This window comes from Cetorhinus maximus, chromosome 14 (assembly GCF_964194155.1).
Source record: "Cetorhinus maximus chromosome 14, sCetMax3.hap1.1, whole genome shotgun sequence".
Classification (NCBI taxonomy): domain Eukaryota; kingdom Metazoa; phylum Chordata; class Chondrichthyes; order Lamniformes; family Cetorhinidae; genus Cetorhinus; species Cetorhinus maximus.
The window spans coordinates 81,701,268-81,718,361 of record NC_135892.1 but is presented as its reverse complement, the minus strand read 5'-3'; the positions used below and the strand labels follow the sequence as shown (position 1 = coordinate 81,718,361).

The 17,094-nt window shown below is 40.6% G+C and overlaps 1 protein-coding gene across 1 annotated transcript in view; it reads right to left on the bottom strand.

The window, feature by feature from the left end:
* Positions 1-17,094, bottom strand: part of mta3 (metastasis associated 1 family, member 3) — a 262,123-nt gene that overhangs the window by 59,562 nt on the left and 185,467 nt on the right. The window contains exon 15 of the mRNA XM_078557154.1: positions 2,777-2,866. Coding sequence (XP_078413280.1) covers positions 2,777-2,866 — 90 coding nt within the window. The remainder of the gene's footprint in view (positions 1-2,776; positions 2,867-17,094) is intronic.

Below are 17,094 nucleotides of genomic sequence, written 5' to 3'. Positions count from 1 at the left end.
CCTGCTATTTTTATCTATATGCTGCCTCTCGGTGACATTTGAAAATGTAGTATCAATTCTCACAGGTACATTGACGAAACCTCAATTATCAGACTACTTGATCAAAATCCAGTATTGGATGAGCAGAAACTTCCCTCAGTTACTTATTGGGGAGATTGAAGCCACTGTCTTCGGTGCCCACTACAAACTCCATTCTCTAGCCACTGACTCCATCACTCTTCCTGGCCCCATGATTTGTTGACCCCAAGGTGAAATTCTGAATACATATCTGTGCCATCACTAAGACCACCTATTTTCACCTCTGTAACATCGTTTGACTCAGCCCTGCCTCAGTTCATCTGCTGCTAGGAACTCATCCGTGACTTTGTTACCTGTAGACTTGACTATACCAACACATTTCTAGCCGGTCTCTCATATTCTACCCCCATAAACTTGAGGTCATACAAAACACTGCTGTCCATGTTCTAACTCGTACCAAGACCCATTCACCAATCACCCCTGTGCTCGCTGACCTACGCTAGTTCCTGGTTAAGCAACATCTCTATTTTAAAATTCTTATCCTTGTCTTCAAATCCCTCCATGTCTTTTCCTTCCTTATCTCTGTAATCTCCTCCAACTCCACAATCCTCCATGGAATCTGCACTCCTCTAATTCTGGCCTCTTAAGTATCCCCGAATCTAATTGCTCCACATTGGTTGCCGTGCCTTAAGCTACCAGGATCCTAAGCTCTGGGTTTCCTTCCTCACATCCTTTAGGATGCTCCTTAAAACTACCCCTTTGTCCAAGCTTTTGGTCATTTGCCCTAATATCTCTTAATTTGTCTTGATGTCAAATTTTGCTTTACAACACTCCTGTGAAGCATCTTTGGTTGTTATATTATGTTAAGGCACTTATATAAACGCAAGTCGATGCTGTTGTAATGGCAGCCGATATTTTAGCCGATACTGTTCGCAGTGCCATCTTTTAGTTAGTTGTTAAATCAAGGCCCATCTATCCATCTACTGAGATGAAGTAAAAGAACCCATGGCACTATGGAAAGAGATGTAATGGAGCTCACCCAGTATTCTGGGTAACATTCCTCATGCAGCAATATCCCAAACAAAAAGTTACCTGGTTATCCAATCAATGCCATACAAAAGACTGCTGAAGAAGATGAAGTATATAGAACGATGGAAATGCACATTGCAAATAGCAGATTGTTTCACCCATACTAACTGGTTTTTAATCTATAGAGCAGAAGTTAAGGGTAGTTTCAACGTAGCTGGAAATAGTTGGTGGTGTATCAGAGTACTTTGTTCTCGATTGTTTCTGCTAAATATATACATCAATGACTTGAATATAGGGCTAAAGGTTGTTCACATTATGCTAAAATGGGAAGCATAGTAAACAATTGTGGAGAAAAAAGGAAGTCACAAAACGATTTGGGTTAGTTGATAAAATGGGTAAAAAAAAGCAGCAGATGGAAATCAACGGCCATAAATGGGAGAAGATACATTTTGGTGATAAAAACCATAGTTATACCTTGAATAGGGCAAAGCTGGGTGATTTAGAAGAGCAGATAGATTTTTAGCAGGTTGTGGGAATTTCCACTCAGAAAGCCTTAGTAAAACCATGGTTGGGATACTGCATGAATTTTTGGACCCCTATTGTTCAGAATTTGGATTCCCTTACAACGCCTTGCACACCACCACCACCCCACCCCTCTACTCTGCCTTTAATTACAGAACCCTCAACTCTTCTAGACACCACACTCAAACACTCGCCCTACACCTCTCTACCGTGCTAGGTCTCTCTTCCCTCCTTCAAAGCCTCCCCATACTTCCCTTTGATCATGTCTTGTTACCACATCGAACTCATCACCCATCACTGCTTACCTCTGTGAAATGCTTTGAAAAGCTTTAGATGCTTAAAGCACGAAGTGCAAGCTTTAGTTGCTGATTGTCTCTTGTGCCCATTTATATTGTGCTTCACTGACTTTGCCTATTTCTTAAATATTAATACTCTGTTGATAAGGTTCACATCAATATTACCCTCTTATTAACATTTTTTGACTTATGCCTCTTGTATCTGAACCTATTGCAGTAGCAGGTAAGATGCTTTGTGAATTTCTTCTTTCATAACGTGAAAAATTTAATTCGGTCACCTTGGAACATCCTATCCTAAGAAAACAAGCCTAACTTTCTTCATCTTCTCTCATAAATTCATGATACCTGATCTCAATCTACATGGCTTGAGCAGGACTATTTAAAGGTCAATGGATGATATCCTGGAATACAACATGGATAGTTCATCCCTTTATTTCTACAAGTTTCTGCTGTGTAGTACTTGTCACGTTTGTTACAATTCTAGTTCACCCTAGAGTTAATTGCTTGCAAATTATGGTGTTGTATCAAAATTATATTTAATTAAAATCATTCCACAAATTTATCAATAATACCAATATACCAATAATATATTAAAAATTTCTAACTGACTGTTTTGTGTGTTGGTGGCACCGGGGGCAGTGCGGGCAGAGCTAATGACTTTTCAACATGGCAGTGGTATCTGTAACCTGATGAAAATGAAAATTTGTTTACAAAAATGTTAAAAGCCCTAAAATTGCCTTGCACTATTATTTTCACAATTATATACCTTATTTATGAGAACCATCTGTCAACTTTTCATTTAGATGAACCTTTATCATTCAATTTAAACAGATTTCTCAATATTTTAATTAGAATTTCTAAAACAGAAGTCAAATTAAGCAGCAGACAATTACCAAAACTTTAGCACCCACCAAGATACTTGATAACACTTGTCAGAGGCTTCCTCAAAGGAGCTTTGATAGTCAGTGGTCTTTTCACTGCTTCTGGAAATCTCATTGTACCTGTAGATGAAAGAGGACATGTCTAATGTACATGCATCAGCTGCCAGAAACCTAGATAATTTGACAGTACTCTTTAAGGGGACTCATTTTTTTTTAGAATTTTCCATCCGTTCCCCAAACATATACAATATTTAATTTCACAAAATATTAAGTTGACATGCAAAGTATTTTGCGTCAAATGGAAGACTTAATTCAACAAGAACTCTGAAATATACTAAACTCTCAGAAACGCATTCTATAAGCAGCAGGTTAACATATTTACATTATTAATCTTTGTACCACTAGTTATCCATTAAGTTGAGATGTAAACAAAAATATTTTAGGCTAAAATGAAAAGTTACAACTGTTGCTGCCTCTAGTTGAAAGGTAACAAATTATAGTTAAATTATCAGGACAATAAAAGCTGTATAATTCAGAAATGTTAGGATCACTGCTAGGATAATAGATACTTTGTCATTTAGTTTCCAGTAGCAATATTATTACCAAAAATTCATCACTCCAGTTCTCCATGCCATGCACACAATAAAGCTAGCCTCACATAAAGCTCTCAAATTTAACCTTCATAAGCATGGTTGTCACTGTCGTGTCAAATAGTTGCTAGGGAGGAGTGTAGGTTTGGGAGAGAGACTTGTTTTTATATTTCATGATTATGCAGCTTTGAATTATCTGTCCTGTCGGCTCAAAACATAGAAGATCTCATGAAACTTAATCGAAGAATGGTTCTGCCAGTGCCCTGGCCAACATTCATCGCTTGACCAATATCACTGATATAAATGAAATTAAAATGTCAGCCTAGATTACGTGCATCTGCATTAGGGTTTAAGCTCAGAACCTATTGCCCCTGAGACAAGGGTGCATCCACTGAACCAAGTTAGCAATTAAAAATGTTTAGACATAATAAAGGCCCCGAGCATTAACCCCTGCAGGATTACTTTGATCTTGATCAAACATTACGCCTTCATAGTAGCGTGGTTCCTATTTTTTTAAAACAAGTTTTTTTTCCAGACCAATGTATTTTGGATTCCTGTAGCTTCTAGTTTAATTAGGGAGCTTTTAAATGGAACTTCACAAAACCTTTCTGAAAGTCTAAATAAACTACATTATAACAAGTGCTGCTATCTATTTTAGGTTTAATACCTTAAATTATCTCAGGAGAGCTTGACAGGTGAGACCTTCTGTCAAACCCATGCTGGCTGTTTAATTTAGTATTATAATTATAGCAAATACAAGTACTAACCTGCTCTTGTGTGTCCTAATGCACTGTCAATTTCCTTTCTATCCAGCAGTGTCCTAAACAGTATGCCAGACAATCACTGATTTGTTACAGTGCAGAGGCAGGCCATTCAGCTCCTCCTGTCTGCACTGGTCTCTGAAAGAACAATTCACAAAGTGCTATTCCCCCGCCTTCTCCCCGGAACCCTGCACCTTCTTCCTTTTCCAATAATAGTCTAATTCCCTTTTGAACGCCTTGATTGAACCTGCCTCCACCACAGTCTCAGGCAGTGTCTTCCAGACTCTGACCACTCGGTGTGTGAAAATGTTTTTCCTCATGTCGCTTTTGCTTCTTCTGCCAATTACTTTAAATCTGTGCTCCCTCATTCTCAATCCTTTCATGAGTTTCTCCCTATCAACTCTGTCCAGATCCCTCATGATTTTGTATAACTCTATCAAACCTCCTTTCAGCCTTTCTTCTCCAAGGAAAACAGTCCCAACTTCCTCAATCTGTCTTCATAGCTGAAGTTCTTCATCCCTGGAACCATTCACGTGAATCTTTTCTGCACTTTCTCCAATACCTTCACATCTATCCTAAAATGCAGCACCCAGAATGGGACACAATACTCTAGCTGAGGCTGAACTAATGTTTTAGTTCAACATAACCTGCTTGGTCTTGTACTCTATGCCCCTATCAATAAAGACTAGGATACTGTATGCTTTATTAACCATGCACTCCACTTGTCCTGCCATCTTCCATGGCTTGTGCATATACACCGCCCCCAAACCCCCCCCACCCTCACCGGTCCCTCTGCTCCTGCACTCCCTTTAGAATTGAATCCTTTATTTTATATTGTTCTTCCTTCCCAAATGAATCACTTCACATTTCTCTGCATTGAACTTCATCTGTCATGTGGCTGCCAATTCTACAAACTTATCTATGGCCTTTTGAAGTTCTGCACTATCCTCCTCACTGTTCACAATGCTTCCAAGTTTCATATCATCCACAAATTTTGAAATTGTGCCCTATAGATAAAGGCCTAGGTCATTAATATATATCAGGAGGAGCAAGGCTCCCAACACTGACCCCTTGAGGACTCCATTACAAACCTTTCTCCAGCCCGAAAAACATCTGTTAACCACTATTCTGTTTCCTGTCACTCAGCCAATTTAATTTCCATGTTACTACTTTCCCTTTTGTTCCATGAACTTTAACTTTGCTCACAAGTCTGTTGAGCAGCACTGTATCAAATGCCCTTTGGAAGTCGATGTACACCACATCGACAGCAGTGACCTTATCAACCCTCTCTGTTACCTCTTCAAAAAACTCCAGCAAATTAGTTAAATACGATTTTCTCTTAACAAATCCATGCAGGCCTTCCTTAATTAACCCACATGCATCCATGTGATTATTAATTTTGTCCTGAATTATTGTTTCTAGAAGTTTACTCACCACTGAAATTAAACTGACTGGCCTGTAATTGTTGGGCTTATATTTATACCCTTTTTGAACAAGGATGTAACATATGCAATTCTTCAGTTTCTGGAATTCCCGAGTCTAAGGAAGACTGGAAAATTATGGCCAATGCCTCCGCAATTTCCACTCTCACTTCCCTCAATATCCTCCGATGCATCGCACCTGGTCCTGGTGCTTTATCAACTTTAAGTAGAGACAGCCTATCTAATACCTCCTTATCAATTTTAAATACTTCTAGAGTGTTAATTACCTCCTCTTTCACCATGGTCTGGGTAGCATCTTCCTCCTTGGTAAAGACAGATGCAAAGTATTAATTTAATTCTTCAGCTATTTCCCCTGCCTCCATGCATAAATCCCCTTTTTGGTCCTTAAATCAGCCCTAGTGCTTCTTTTAGCACCTTTTTACTGTTTGCCGATAGAAGACTTCGGGATTCCCTTTTATGTTAGCTGCCAGTCTCTTTTCATATTGCCTCTTTGCTTCTCTTATTTGCTTTCTCACTTCCCCGCTTAACTTTCTATACTTAGCCTGGTTCTTCATTGCATCATCCACCTGACATCCGTCCTAAGCATACTTTTTCTTCTTCATCTTAATGTCTGTCTCTCATCATCCAGCGAGCTCCGGATTTGTTTACTCTGCCTTTCCCTTTCAAGGGAATATACCTTGTTTATGCCCAAACTCTCTCTTCTTTGAAGGTAGCCAATTGTCCAGTTATTGCTTTTCCTGCCAACCTTTGATTTCAAGCTATTCAGCCCAGATCCATTCTTACTCCATTGAAGTTGTCTTACCCTATTTACTCTGGATTGTTCTTTGTCCTTTTCCATAGCCAGCCTAAACCTTATCAGGCAATGATCACTGTCCCCTAAATGTTCTCCTAGCCATATTTGATCCACTCGGTCCACCTCATTCCCAAGTGCTAAATCCAGTAGCACCTCCCCCTCTCAGTGGACTGGAAGCATGCTGCTGTTGAACATTATCACAAACACACTCTAGGAACTCTTGCCCTTCTCTACCCTTTACACTGCTACTGTCCCAGTCTATATTTGGATAATTGAGATCCCCCATTATAACTACTTTCTAATTCTTGCGCCTCTCTGTAATTTCCTTAAAAATTTGTTCCCCTACATCCTTCCCACTAGCTGGTGGATTGCAGATTATACCAAAAAACGTAATTGCACATTTTTGTTCCTTAGCTCTGGCCACATAAATTCTGTCCTTGACTCCTCTGGTATATCCTCTCTCTCCAGCACTACAATGCTCTCCTTAATCAATACTGTCACTCCTCCCCCTTTTCCTCCCTTCCTGAACACCTTGTATCCAGGAATATTTAACACCCTGCCCTTCTTTGAGCCAGGCCTGTGTTTTAGCAACATCATCATGGGCTGTATCTTCCGGTCGGCGAGTGGGGGCAGGGCCCGCTCGCTAAAGCGTAAAATGACACGGGTGACATTGGGCGTGCGTCCTGATGTCACGGCGCGTCATTCAGACTTTCAGTTCGGCGGGCGCACACCCGAGTTGGCTGCACACCTGCTGACCTGTCAACGGCCTATTTAAGGCCATTACCAAAGTAGTTGGAGTCAATAATGGGCCTGCCCATCCAACTTTAAGGTTGGCAGGCAGGCCAGGAGCCCTGGCAGGCTTCTAAAAAAGCATGAAACCTCATCCACGGGTGGGGTGAGGTTTCATGAGGATTTAGAAATCTCAACAACATTTTCAAATAATGCCACGAGGTAAATTTTTTTCTTAGCTTTATTTAAAGTTTAAAATGTGAGCCGACTCCCTGAGGCAGCATTTTGCCTCAGGGAGATCTGTGTGCTCTTCCGCGCGCATGTGCGAAAGAACGTACTCCAGGCTGAGGGAATCCCCTTATTGCCTGCCCACGTAAAATGGTGGTGCGCCCCTGACCGTGCGTGCCGATCGGAAGCCTGCCCAACGGGGGGACGATGTTGCCCCATATCTCCACATGCCAGTCTGCACTTGTATCTCACCAATCTTATTGATCACACTCCGTGCATTCACATATTTGCACATTAACCCCAATTTAGACTTTGTTACTTTCTCCCTTACTCTGGCCCTACCTAATAACTCACTATTCCCTACTCTAGAGCTATCTATCGCTCCCTGTATTCTATTCACCTTGGTATTCCTCCTGGTTCGCACACCCCTGCCAAGTTAGTGTAAACCCTCTGGCCTATACAGTTCCCATCTCCCCCAGAGCCAGTCCCAATGTTCCAAGAATCTAAAGTCATCTTTCCAGCCATGCATTAATCGGTTTCATTTTCCAATTTTTATACTCACTTGCGCGTGGTATTGGGAGTAATCCAGAGATTACTACTTTTGAGGCCCTGCTAGCTAATTTCCTACCTAGCTCCCTAAATTCTGACTGCAAGACTATCAACCTCTTTCTGCCTATGTTGTTCATACTAATGTGGACCACGACTGCTGGCTGTTCACCCTCCCCCTCAAGGTGCTCTGCAGATATTCAGTGAGACCTTTAACCCTGACACCAGGGAGACAACACACCATCCTGGATTCACGTCTGTAGCCACAGAAATGCCTGTCTATTCCCCTAACTATTGAATCTCCTGTCACCATGCTCTTCCAACCTTCCTTGTACCCCCCCGTATGGCTGAACCACCCGTGGGGCTATGGGCTTGGCTCTGACTGCACTCCCCAGATAAACCATCACTTTTATCAGTATTAATACTGGTTGGAGAGTGGGGTGCACTCAGGAGACTCCTACACTATCTGACTGTTTCTAATTGACTGTCTGATGGTCACCCATTCCCTCTCCTTGCATGCTCTTAAGCTGTGGGATAATCATATCTATAATTGAGCTATCCACAAAGTGCTCAATCTCATGGGAAATGTCCTGGAGTTCCTACATAGCACAGGATGTGTACTCTAGAGGCTGGAGCAGCCCTCCCATTCCTTTATATGACAATTAGTAACCTTGCTACTGCTAATAAAGATTTATTAGCAGTAGTAATATTTATCAGTACCAATAAACCTTACTACTATGAATAAGCCTGACCATTACTAATAAACCTTACTAATACTGATAAACCCCAGTAATACTCACACCTTGCTAGTAGTAGTAAACCTTACTTTTAAAAAATATAAGTAACCAGTTTATTCCCTCATTTAGGTAAGATAAATAGGAAATACTCAGCAGCCAATCACCTACCTGCTTCCCAATAATGTCACACCTCGATTTTTCTTTCCGAACGCAGGCTCTGAACCTGCAAACTGGCTTCTGATGGCGGCAGATAACCCTGATCTGCTCTCACTGTTCACAAAGTAAAGCCTTGCTCTCGCCGCACTGTTTTAAGCCTCCCTCTGCTCTCGCTGTTTCCTGCAACTCACCAAGTCTAACTTTGGAGAAAGGAAAAACAGCGGCAATACTCACCAGCTAATCAACCCATAGTTTTCCAGTGATGTCATGTTAGTTCTTTTTTTCTCTCTCTTCACAGTGATGCTCATCTGATTCACACCCCTCCTGGTCTCTTCACAGTGATGCTCACCTGCTTCACACCCCTCCGGATCTCTTCACAGTGATGCTCACCTGCTTCACACCCCTCCGGATCTCTTCACAGTGATGCTCACCTGCTTCACACTCCTCCTGGTCTCTTCACAGTGATGCTCACCTGCTTCACACTCCTCCCGGTCTCTTCACAGTGATGCTCTCTTGCTTCACACTCCTCCCACCCTGTCACACTACTTTGCTGTTCTTTACTAACTCTTGTTCCAAGGTTATTTGATTCTTCATGCATATTGACGTTATTAACAAAGATTTCAACAGTTTTCCCAAACCTGCTTGCATACTCAATGAAAATTTTTCTTACTACTTTTCACGTTTTATGTCAATTTGATCTAATTTATTTAAAACCTAACCCTAAGGTACTACCTAATCTGACATTCTCTGAAAAAATGTATCAATTTTTAGAGCAACTGCAATTAGAAATAACACAACCGGAGATAGTTTATACTTAGGTGGGCACTTCTCTTTGGTGGAATCTGCACCAATTGCTAAAAGATAAAATAAGCAAATTAGCAGGAACAAAACCAAAACTCATAATTTCTGTTTAGTTCACTAAAATACTGTGGGACCCTAGAAAGTACTCACCACAGGGCTGCTACAATATACTGTACATCCATTATTTCACCCAACATTGTCAAAACACAAACTATAGCAGCATTGCAGGCATTTCACAACATTAATACTAACATACTTGATGTTGGTACTATTTAGAGGTTTTCAGACTTAAGGCCTCTTCCATAACACTAACTGGATATAAATTATACCCAGAAGCAGCAGTAAAAACTCCAAGCCATCTGCGCTCCTCCAGTTCTGGCCTCATTAGCATTCTGAATTTTAATCGCTCAATCACTGATAGCTGTGCGTTCAGCTGCCAAGGCCCAAAGCTCTGAAATTCCCTCTCAAAATCTTTCCACCTCCTTTAAGATGTTTCTTAAAACCTATCTCTTTAGCCATGTTTTTGATCATCTGCCCTAACATCTGTGTGTCAAATTTTGAGAGGTAATGCACCTATGAAGGACCTTAGGATGTTTAACCAAGTTAAAGGCACTAAATACAAATTGTTGTTAAATGCCTCACTGTACCAGAACAAACATTTCTTAATGTTTCCTTTTGTTGTTCTTTGTGTGTTGCACATTTGAATAAGGCAATCAAGTGATGAAATGTTAAATACATTGAAAGCAATGGCAGAGTATGTGGATATGTGTGGAATAAGTGATTTGTTATGTCAAGTAATTTACCGCTTGCATACCAGCACTTACACTGTCTCAGATTTGTATGCAAAATTCTGTTTGAGTAGGAAATTACATGACATTGATAAGTGTAGAAATCTGTGGGATTTGTTGTACAATGCCAAACCAAACCACTTCCCCTATATACACAAGTATTTGATGTGAAGAGTGAGAAGGCTACGATAGTTGGTAACACTCACCCTGTGGTGCAGCATAATTATCTGGTGAATAGCTGAAACATACAGGTTTGGAAAGTGACATGTTTGACTTCATCCCCATCTGTGCCAAGCTAATTGATCGAGTGATGTAAAGGAGCACAATAAATAACTTTACTATCCCCTTTGTTCAGAAAGGGAGCTTCTGACTGCTATCCAGTGATTCCTCCTGGAAGTGCATCTGTGGGTATCAGGAAAGAATGGGATCTCCAATGATTAAATTGAGCATCAATAAGAACTGTCAGCCAGCACAAATAAGTAAGGCTGATTTGATGGCTTACCAGAGGACATCTGTTATCAGTGGAATGCAAATCCTAACAATGAGTAAATACCTCTGGTGAAAGAAAAGGATTATATAACCAGGTGCGAATCTGAGTTATGGTAAAATTGCTCCACCTCAGCAAACGGAGATGACAAACCTTTGTTGAAAAATAACAACGTATTCTGTTATTAATGTGCAAATCAGCCAGTAAATTGTAGAATGGAAACGATAACCCACAAATTACAAATCACCACAAGTTATGCTGCTCTGCCTTTAGCTTCACAAGAACAGCATCTCATCCTTAACCTCCCCATGAGTTCCTTGAAATTACTGCATTGTGCATTAACTCATTTAACTCACAACAGAAAGACTAGTAATTAAAAGCATTTTTAACAACTTGATGACTGTTAACAACTGCCTATAGACCTCAGTGACCCAGAAAGTGGATAATAATTTCTTTGGGTAGTCAATTGTTGTTGCAGATATGAAAAATTTCAAATTTTGATTTTGTTTTAGCTTTTCTGTCACTGTCTTTTCCAACCAATCTTTCTTTCCCTGTCTTTATTTCTCTTTCTGTACCTGATTTGAAATTTAATTCACCCTCCTCCCCCACCTTCTTCACTACTCAATCATTAAATCTCATTTGTTAAGGAGAGACCCTGTTGGCGCTGCCATTCACAAAGGTCCCAGATGACCTGCTGCACTCCACTGGGCTTGCATTTATAGGGTAAAACATTTTTGAGGTAAGTCTAACAAACTGGGCATATCACAAGATACCCAGCTCCAACAAATTAATAGGCAAACTGCTCCTCTTTTCCAGTGGTTACCAAACTGGTATCCATAAAGAGTTTCTGGGGGTATGGGGGAGCCCGAAATAATGTGAAAGTGCATACTAAGCAGGGCTAGCTTTACAGATGGGCAAGGTGAGCACCTAGGTTGCCACGGTCGAGAGTAAGCAAAAAAAAATAGAGACTGAGGGCAGGCTTGGTGCAAGATAAAAGACAGGGACCAGTGCAGCTACTACATGTGCAATGCAGAGTGGGCTGGCTGTCTGAGAAGGGAGCATGAGCTAAGAGCAGCACGAGGATCGCCAGATCGACCCGCAGTTACTACGGCTGGTGGTGGGGGCCTTGTTCAAGAGCGGGAAGTTTTTAAAAATATTTAAGTACTATTACTTAAGCTCAAGGAAAAAATGCCAAAAAACAAATTTGCCCAGGACGCCCACATTCCTTAAGGTCAGGCCTGTTACAAAGTGAAAGCTACTTCTTGTTTACTGTGCTTGAAAACTCCCAGAAGCTTGCTATTGACTTATATTAAGAGCAACAATCCCTCTAAATTTTATTTGTTGTGCCCTGTCTGCCTACTTCAATGTGCGGTACCTTGAAATTTTCTTCCATAGCTGCACAGGGGACAGCTTGTGAGTATCTTGCTTGGTACCTCCATGATGTCTGCACACACACACACACACACACAGCATAAGAGGCAACACTGATGATGGGCACTAGATAATGTTATGATTTGGATGGGGTTCAGTGATTACTAATCCAGTTGAAAAGGGATCCTTCAAATAAAAACCTTGAGAACTACTGCTCCATTCAACTACAGGCTTTCATATAATTACACAAATTTCTGGGGTTTTTACACTTGAATATACTTCTAAATTTTGCATGCGATAACCTCCTTTCAAATTAAGTTTAAACTAAAGCCATATTTTTCCTCTTAGATGAATGCAAGATGTCTCAAAAATGTTTCTAAGACTTAGAGATGGGGCTTTCTCCCAGTGCTCCAGTCAACTAAATCCTAATCTTGCCACAGTATTGAAACAGCTCTTATCAAAGTCACAGATGACATCCTGTGATTGCAACAAAGCTAAACTATCCCTTCTCAACCTTCTGGTCCTGTCTGCAGCCCTGGACATGGTTGATTACACCAGCCTCCTACAATGCCTCTCCTTTGCTGTCCAGCTGGGTAGGGCTGCACTCACCTAGTTCCAATCTCATTTATCTAATCATAGCCAGAGATCACTGGCACTGGCATCCCTTCCCAAACCCATATCATCAACCTCTGATGTTCCCCCAAGGATCTATTCTTGGGTCCATCCTATTTCTCATCTACACGCTGCCCCTCAGCAACATCACCCAAAACCACGTTAGCTTCCTTACCTATGATGATGACACCCAGCTCTATTTCAACACAAGTCTCAACCTCTAAATTGGCAGACTGCTTGTTCAACATCCGGTACTGGAGGAGTAAACTTCCTTACAATTAAATATTGGGATGACCGAAGCCATTGACTTTTGTCCCGCTACAAACTTTGTTTCTGAGTAATCAACTCCATCCCTCTCCCTGGCAACTATCTGAGGCTGAACCAGATTGTTCACAACATTGGTGTCAGATGTTTGATCCCAAAATCAGCTTCTGATTACTATCATTAAAACCATCTATTTCCATCTCTGGAAAATAATCCGACTCCATCCCTGCCTCAGTTCATCTGCAGCTAAAACCCTCATCCATGGTTTTGTTACCTCTCGATCTAACTTTTCTAATGCACTCCTGGGCAACCTCTCGTATTCAAAACACTGCTGCCTATGTACTAACTCACATCACACTGGCTCCCAGTTTAGCAATGCCTTGGTTTAAAATTCTCATCCTTGTTTCCAAATCTTTCCATTGGCCTCAGCCCTCCCTATTTCTCTGAATCTCCTCCAGCCCTAGAAGCCTCCAAGATTTCTAAGCTCCTCTAATTCTGGTCTCTTGAGCATCTCTAATTTAAGTCACTCCATCATTGGCGGCTGTGGCTTCAGCTAAGTGGGCCCTAAACTCTAGGGCCAGAGCTTTACATCCCGCAGGCGGGAGCATGCCCGACCCATACAACCATGAAGTAGCGAGAGATGATGTCAGGCAAGCGTCGTGACATCATTGCGCACCCACGCAATATCTCGCTCAGTGGGAGCACGCAGCAGTCAGAAGCATGGCCACCGACAATTAAGCCCATTCAGGAGGAAATTGAGTGACTTTTTTGTGGCCCGCCCACTTTTACGGTTGGCGGACAGGCCAATCAGCCTTTACATTTTTGCTCAAACCTCAATCCAGGGTGAGATGAAATCTCCTTGGGGAAATAAAGAGATATCTGGAGACTGTATTTTTATGAGGTATGCTTTCAAGTGCTTGATTGTACTGCATGGACATATTTTGCAGCATTTTTGTTATTTTGTTGATTTCTGTGGAGGTCTGCAGCTCCCAGAGGCAGCTGTCTGCCTTCAGGAAGCTCACTAGCACCCGCGCTGGTGTCCGTGCCCGCCCTCTTCCCACTCCTACTGGCAGTGCTGAACCTTTCTCAACCTTCAGGCCCAGAATTCCCTTCCTAAACTTCTTTGTCTTGTTCACTTTGGCCAAGCTCTTGGTCATCTGCCCTAATATGATATGTGGCTTGGTATCATGTCTGGTTTTGAAACGGCCTTGGTGTTTCACAGGGGCATTGCGTTAAATTAAAGATACTATATAAATACAAGTTGTTGTTCTAATGCAAATTATCTGGCCATTTATATCATTGCTGCATCTAGGATCTTGTTTTGTACAAAGTGGCTATGTTTCTCTACATTACTACAATGACTACACTTCAAAATATGGGTGAGGTGGATAAGTGGATGGTGGGTGAGGTGGGTAAATGGATGAGATGAATAAGTGGGTAGATGGGTAAGTGATGCGGTGGGTAAGGCGGGTAGCAAGGTGGTCGGGTTAGGGTATTAGTTTGGTTAGTTGTGGAGTTACCCAGACATTACACTAAGTTTTTAATTTGTCTAACATTTCCTGGGTAACTACCCAGCTAAGTCCCATGGATCTAAGTTAGAGTCGAGACTTCCATGCAGGGTCCTGGGCAGCAGAGGCATTGTCCATGGGAAGTTTAAACTTACTGCAGAATTCCCACGTGAATCCGCACATCAGGATCCCAACGCTTATCTTCAGTTGTACATCTGGTCCCCAATGATCTGGGGACCAGGAGATTTGGTCCTATAATTGTTTTTAGACTAATGAAAGTATTCTAAAATTTATTTCAAAATTACTTTTCCAATTAAACATATTTGATATTCAATGTAACTGAAACATGATATAATACTATAAAATTAGAATTTCTTTACAGGCATCTCTCGAAATTATATATATGTTAGAACTAAAATTGTACAATATGGCTAAATCATTAATTATCCAGAACAAAACTATAATTAAATTCTAGTTATTAATCTACTACCTTTATAATGTAGAAAAAATTCTTATATAAAACTGTATCACATACTAATTCAATCTTTGCCCAATTGGTTCAAGATAGGCCAAAACACATAATCTGCATATATCTGTTGAGCCTCTATGATCTATCGAAAGTGTTACAAAATCCCTCTGTAACTCATAAACCTCTGGACAGCTACTACGATGGTGTTATTTTAAGCTTGTGTTCCATTTTAATATTAAACAACTGTAGGACCCAGCAACTGCATAAGTAGCAGTCAACTTTCTGGAATTGCAACGTTATACTCAGGATACCAGCACTACTTCCCTAAGCCACAGTCAATTCATCCAATCCATGTGAACACTCTACTACCTGCATGTAGGCACTTGTTGCCACTAACTGTAGAAGTAGAGTGGGTAAGAACTTAATATATAACTTCTGCCATTAAAAGACTACAAGTGAACAAAATGCGCAAGGGAAGAAAGATAGGATATTCACACTAATGAAAGACAATAGTTCAATTTTCCCTGTCCAACCAATGCTTTTCTTAGAACTTCCTGAACATCAGAACATAAGAAATAGGCCCCATTTGGCCCCTTGAGCCTGCTCTGCCATTCAATACGATCATGGCTGATCTGACCTCACTATTTACCCCACTTACCCATCTCACCCACTTAACTCCACTTCCTGCCTGCCCCGTAACCTTCGACTCTCTTGTAGATTCTGTCTAACTCAGTCTTAAATGTATTCAATTACCCAGCCTTTGCTGCTCTCTGGGGTAGAGAGTTGTAAAGATTAACAACCCTCAGAGAAGAAATTGCTCTTTAACTCTATCTTAAATGGGAGGCCCCTTATTTTGAAATTGAAGTTTTGAAATGCAGTTTTGAATTCAAACTACAACAATATTTTTTGAATTAACTAATTATTACTTAAATTTCACCAATTTCTCCCCTTCAGTATCACTTGCTCCAAAATCTCTTCCCTTCAGTGCCACATGCTCTGAGCTGTGATATTATCATGAAATTCTAAAACACTTCACATCACACATGTTGAAAATTGGTAGCTATACAGGTTTTGTGGAAGGCCAAGAACAATTTTTAGACAGCAATGATCACAATTCTAAAAAAACAAAGCTCAACAGTTGTGCATAACTTATCATGTACATTTATACCCAATCAGAGGACTTAGCCTCCTAAACAAAAGAAATGCAATCTTTAAATAAAAACAGTTTATGGATCATTAGCTACTTAATCAATCCTAAGCAATTTAGCACATAGCCTTTGCAGTATAAGATTTAAAAAAACTAATCTTAATTACGAATAGTCCTCAGGTTATACTGCTCACAACACATTCATTCTGATCAATTCCTCACACATCCTTACTCACATCCAAACAAAAAATCGAAGTGTTGCTATATTTACTTTAAATCAGTAATGTATCACAGTAATGTAACATATATGAGAATGTAGATTGGATATTACTCAAGAAAACCATCCCCGAATCATATGCAGGAAGGAATAGAGTGAAAACAAATCACTATTATTTAAAGAACAACTTTGAATTATTTGGGAATGAGCACTGGAAATATAGGTTAATTGCCAGATTAGATTTGAAGATGCTACTGCTACAAGCAGCAAACATTCAGCTTACTTCCACAGAGAAAATTCTAACTACGTTGTTCACTTCGGAACAAAATGTTTCCTTAAGCAACCCATTCTTGGGTTTTGCACTTACAACCATGATACCAAGTGTCTTTCTAAGTTGCTATCATGCCTTCTTCAACATATATTGAATCCTTGAAATTTTACTTATCCTGAAGGCCTTTTTAAATTCCAATGTTTCATTTTGTGAAGACCAGGAGTAAAGGAAAATAAGAACAGACATCCATCCCATTCTAACAGTCAAGTATACTGTTCTATACCAGGTCTTTTAACATATGTGGAAAATCCCAGCACCCTTGCAAAATAACAACCAGGCAACAAAATATTCCTCAGCCTTCTTGGAATTTTTATGTTTCCTGAAAGAACATGGCCCATTTTAACGCAGAAACAAAATAATGCTGATGTTGA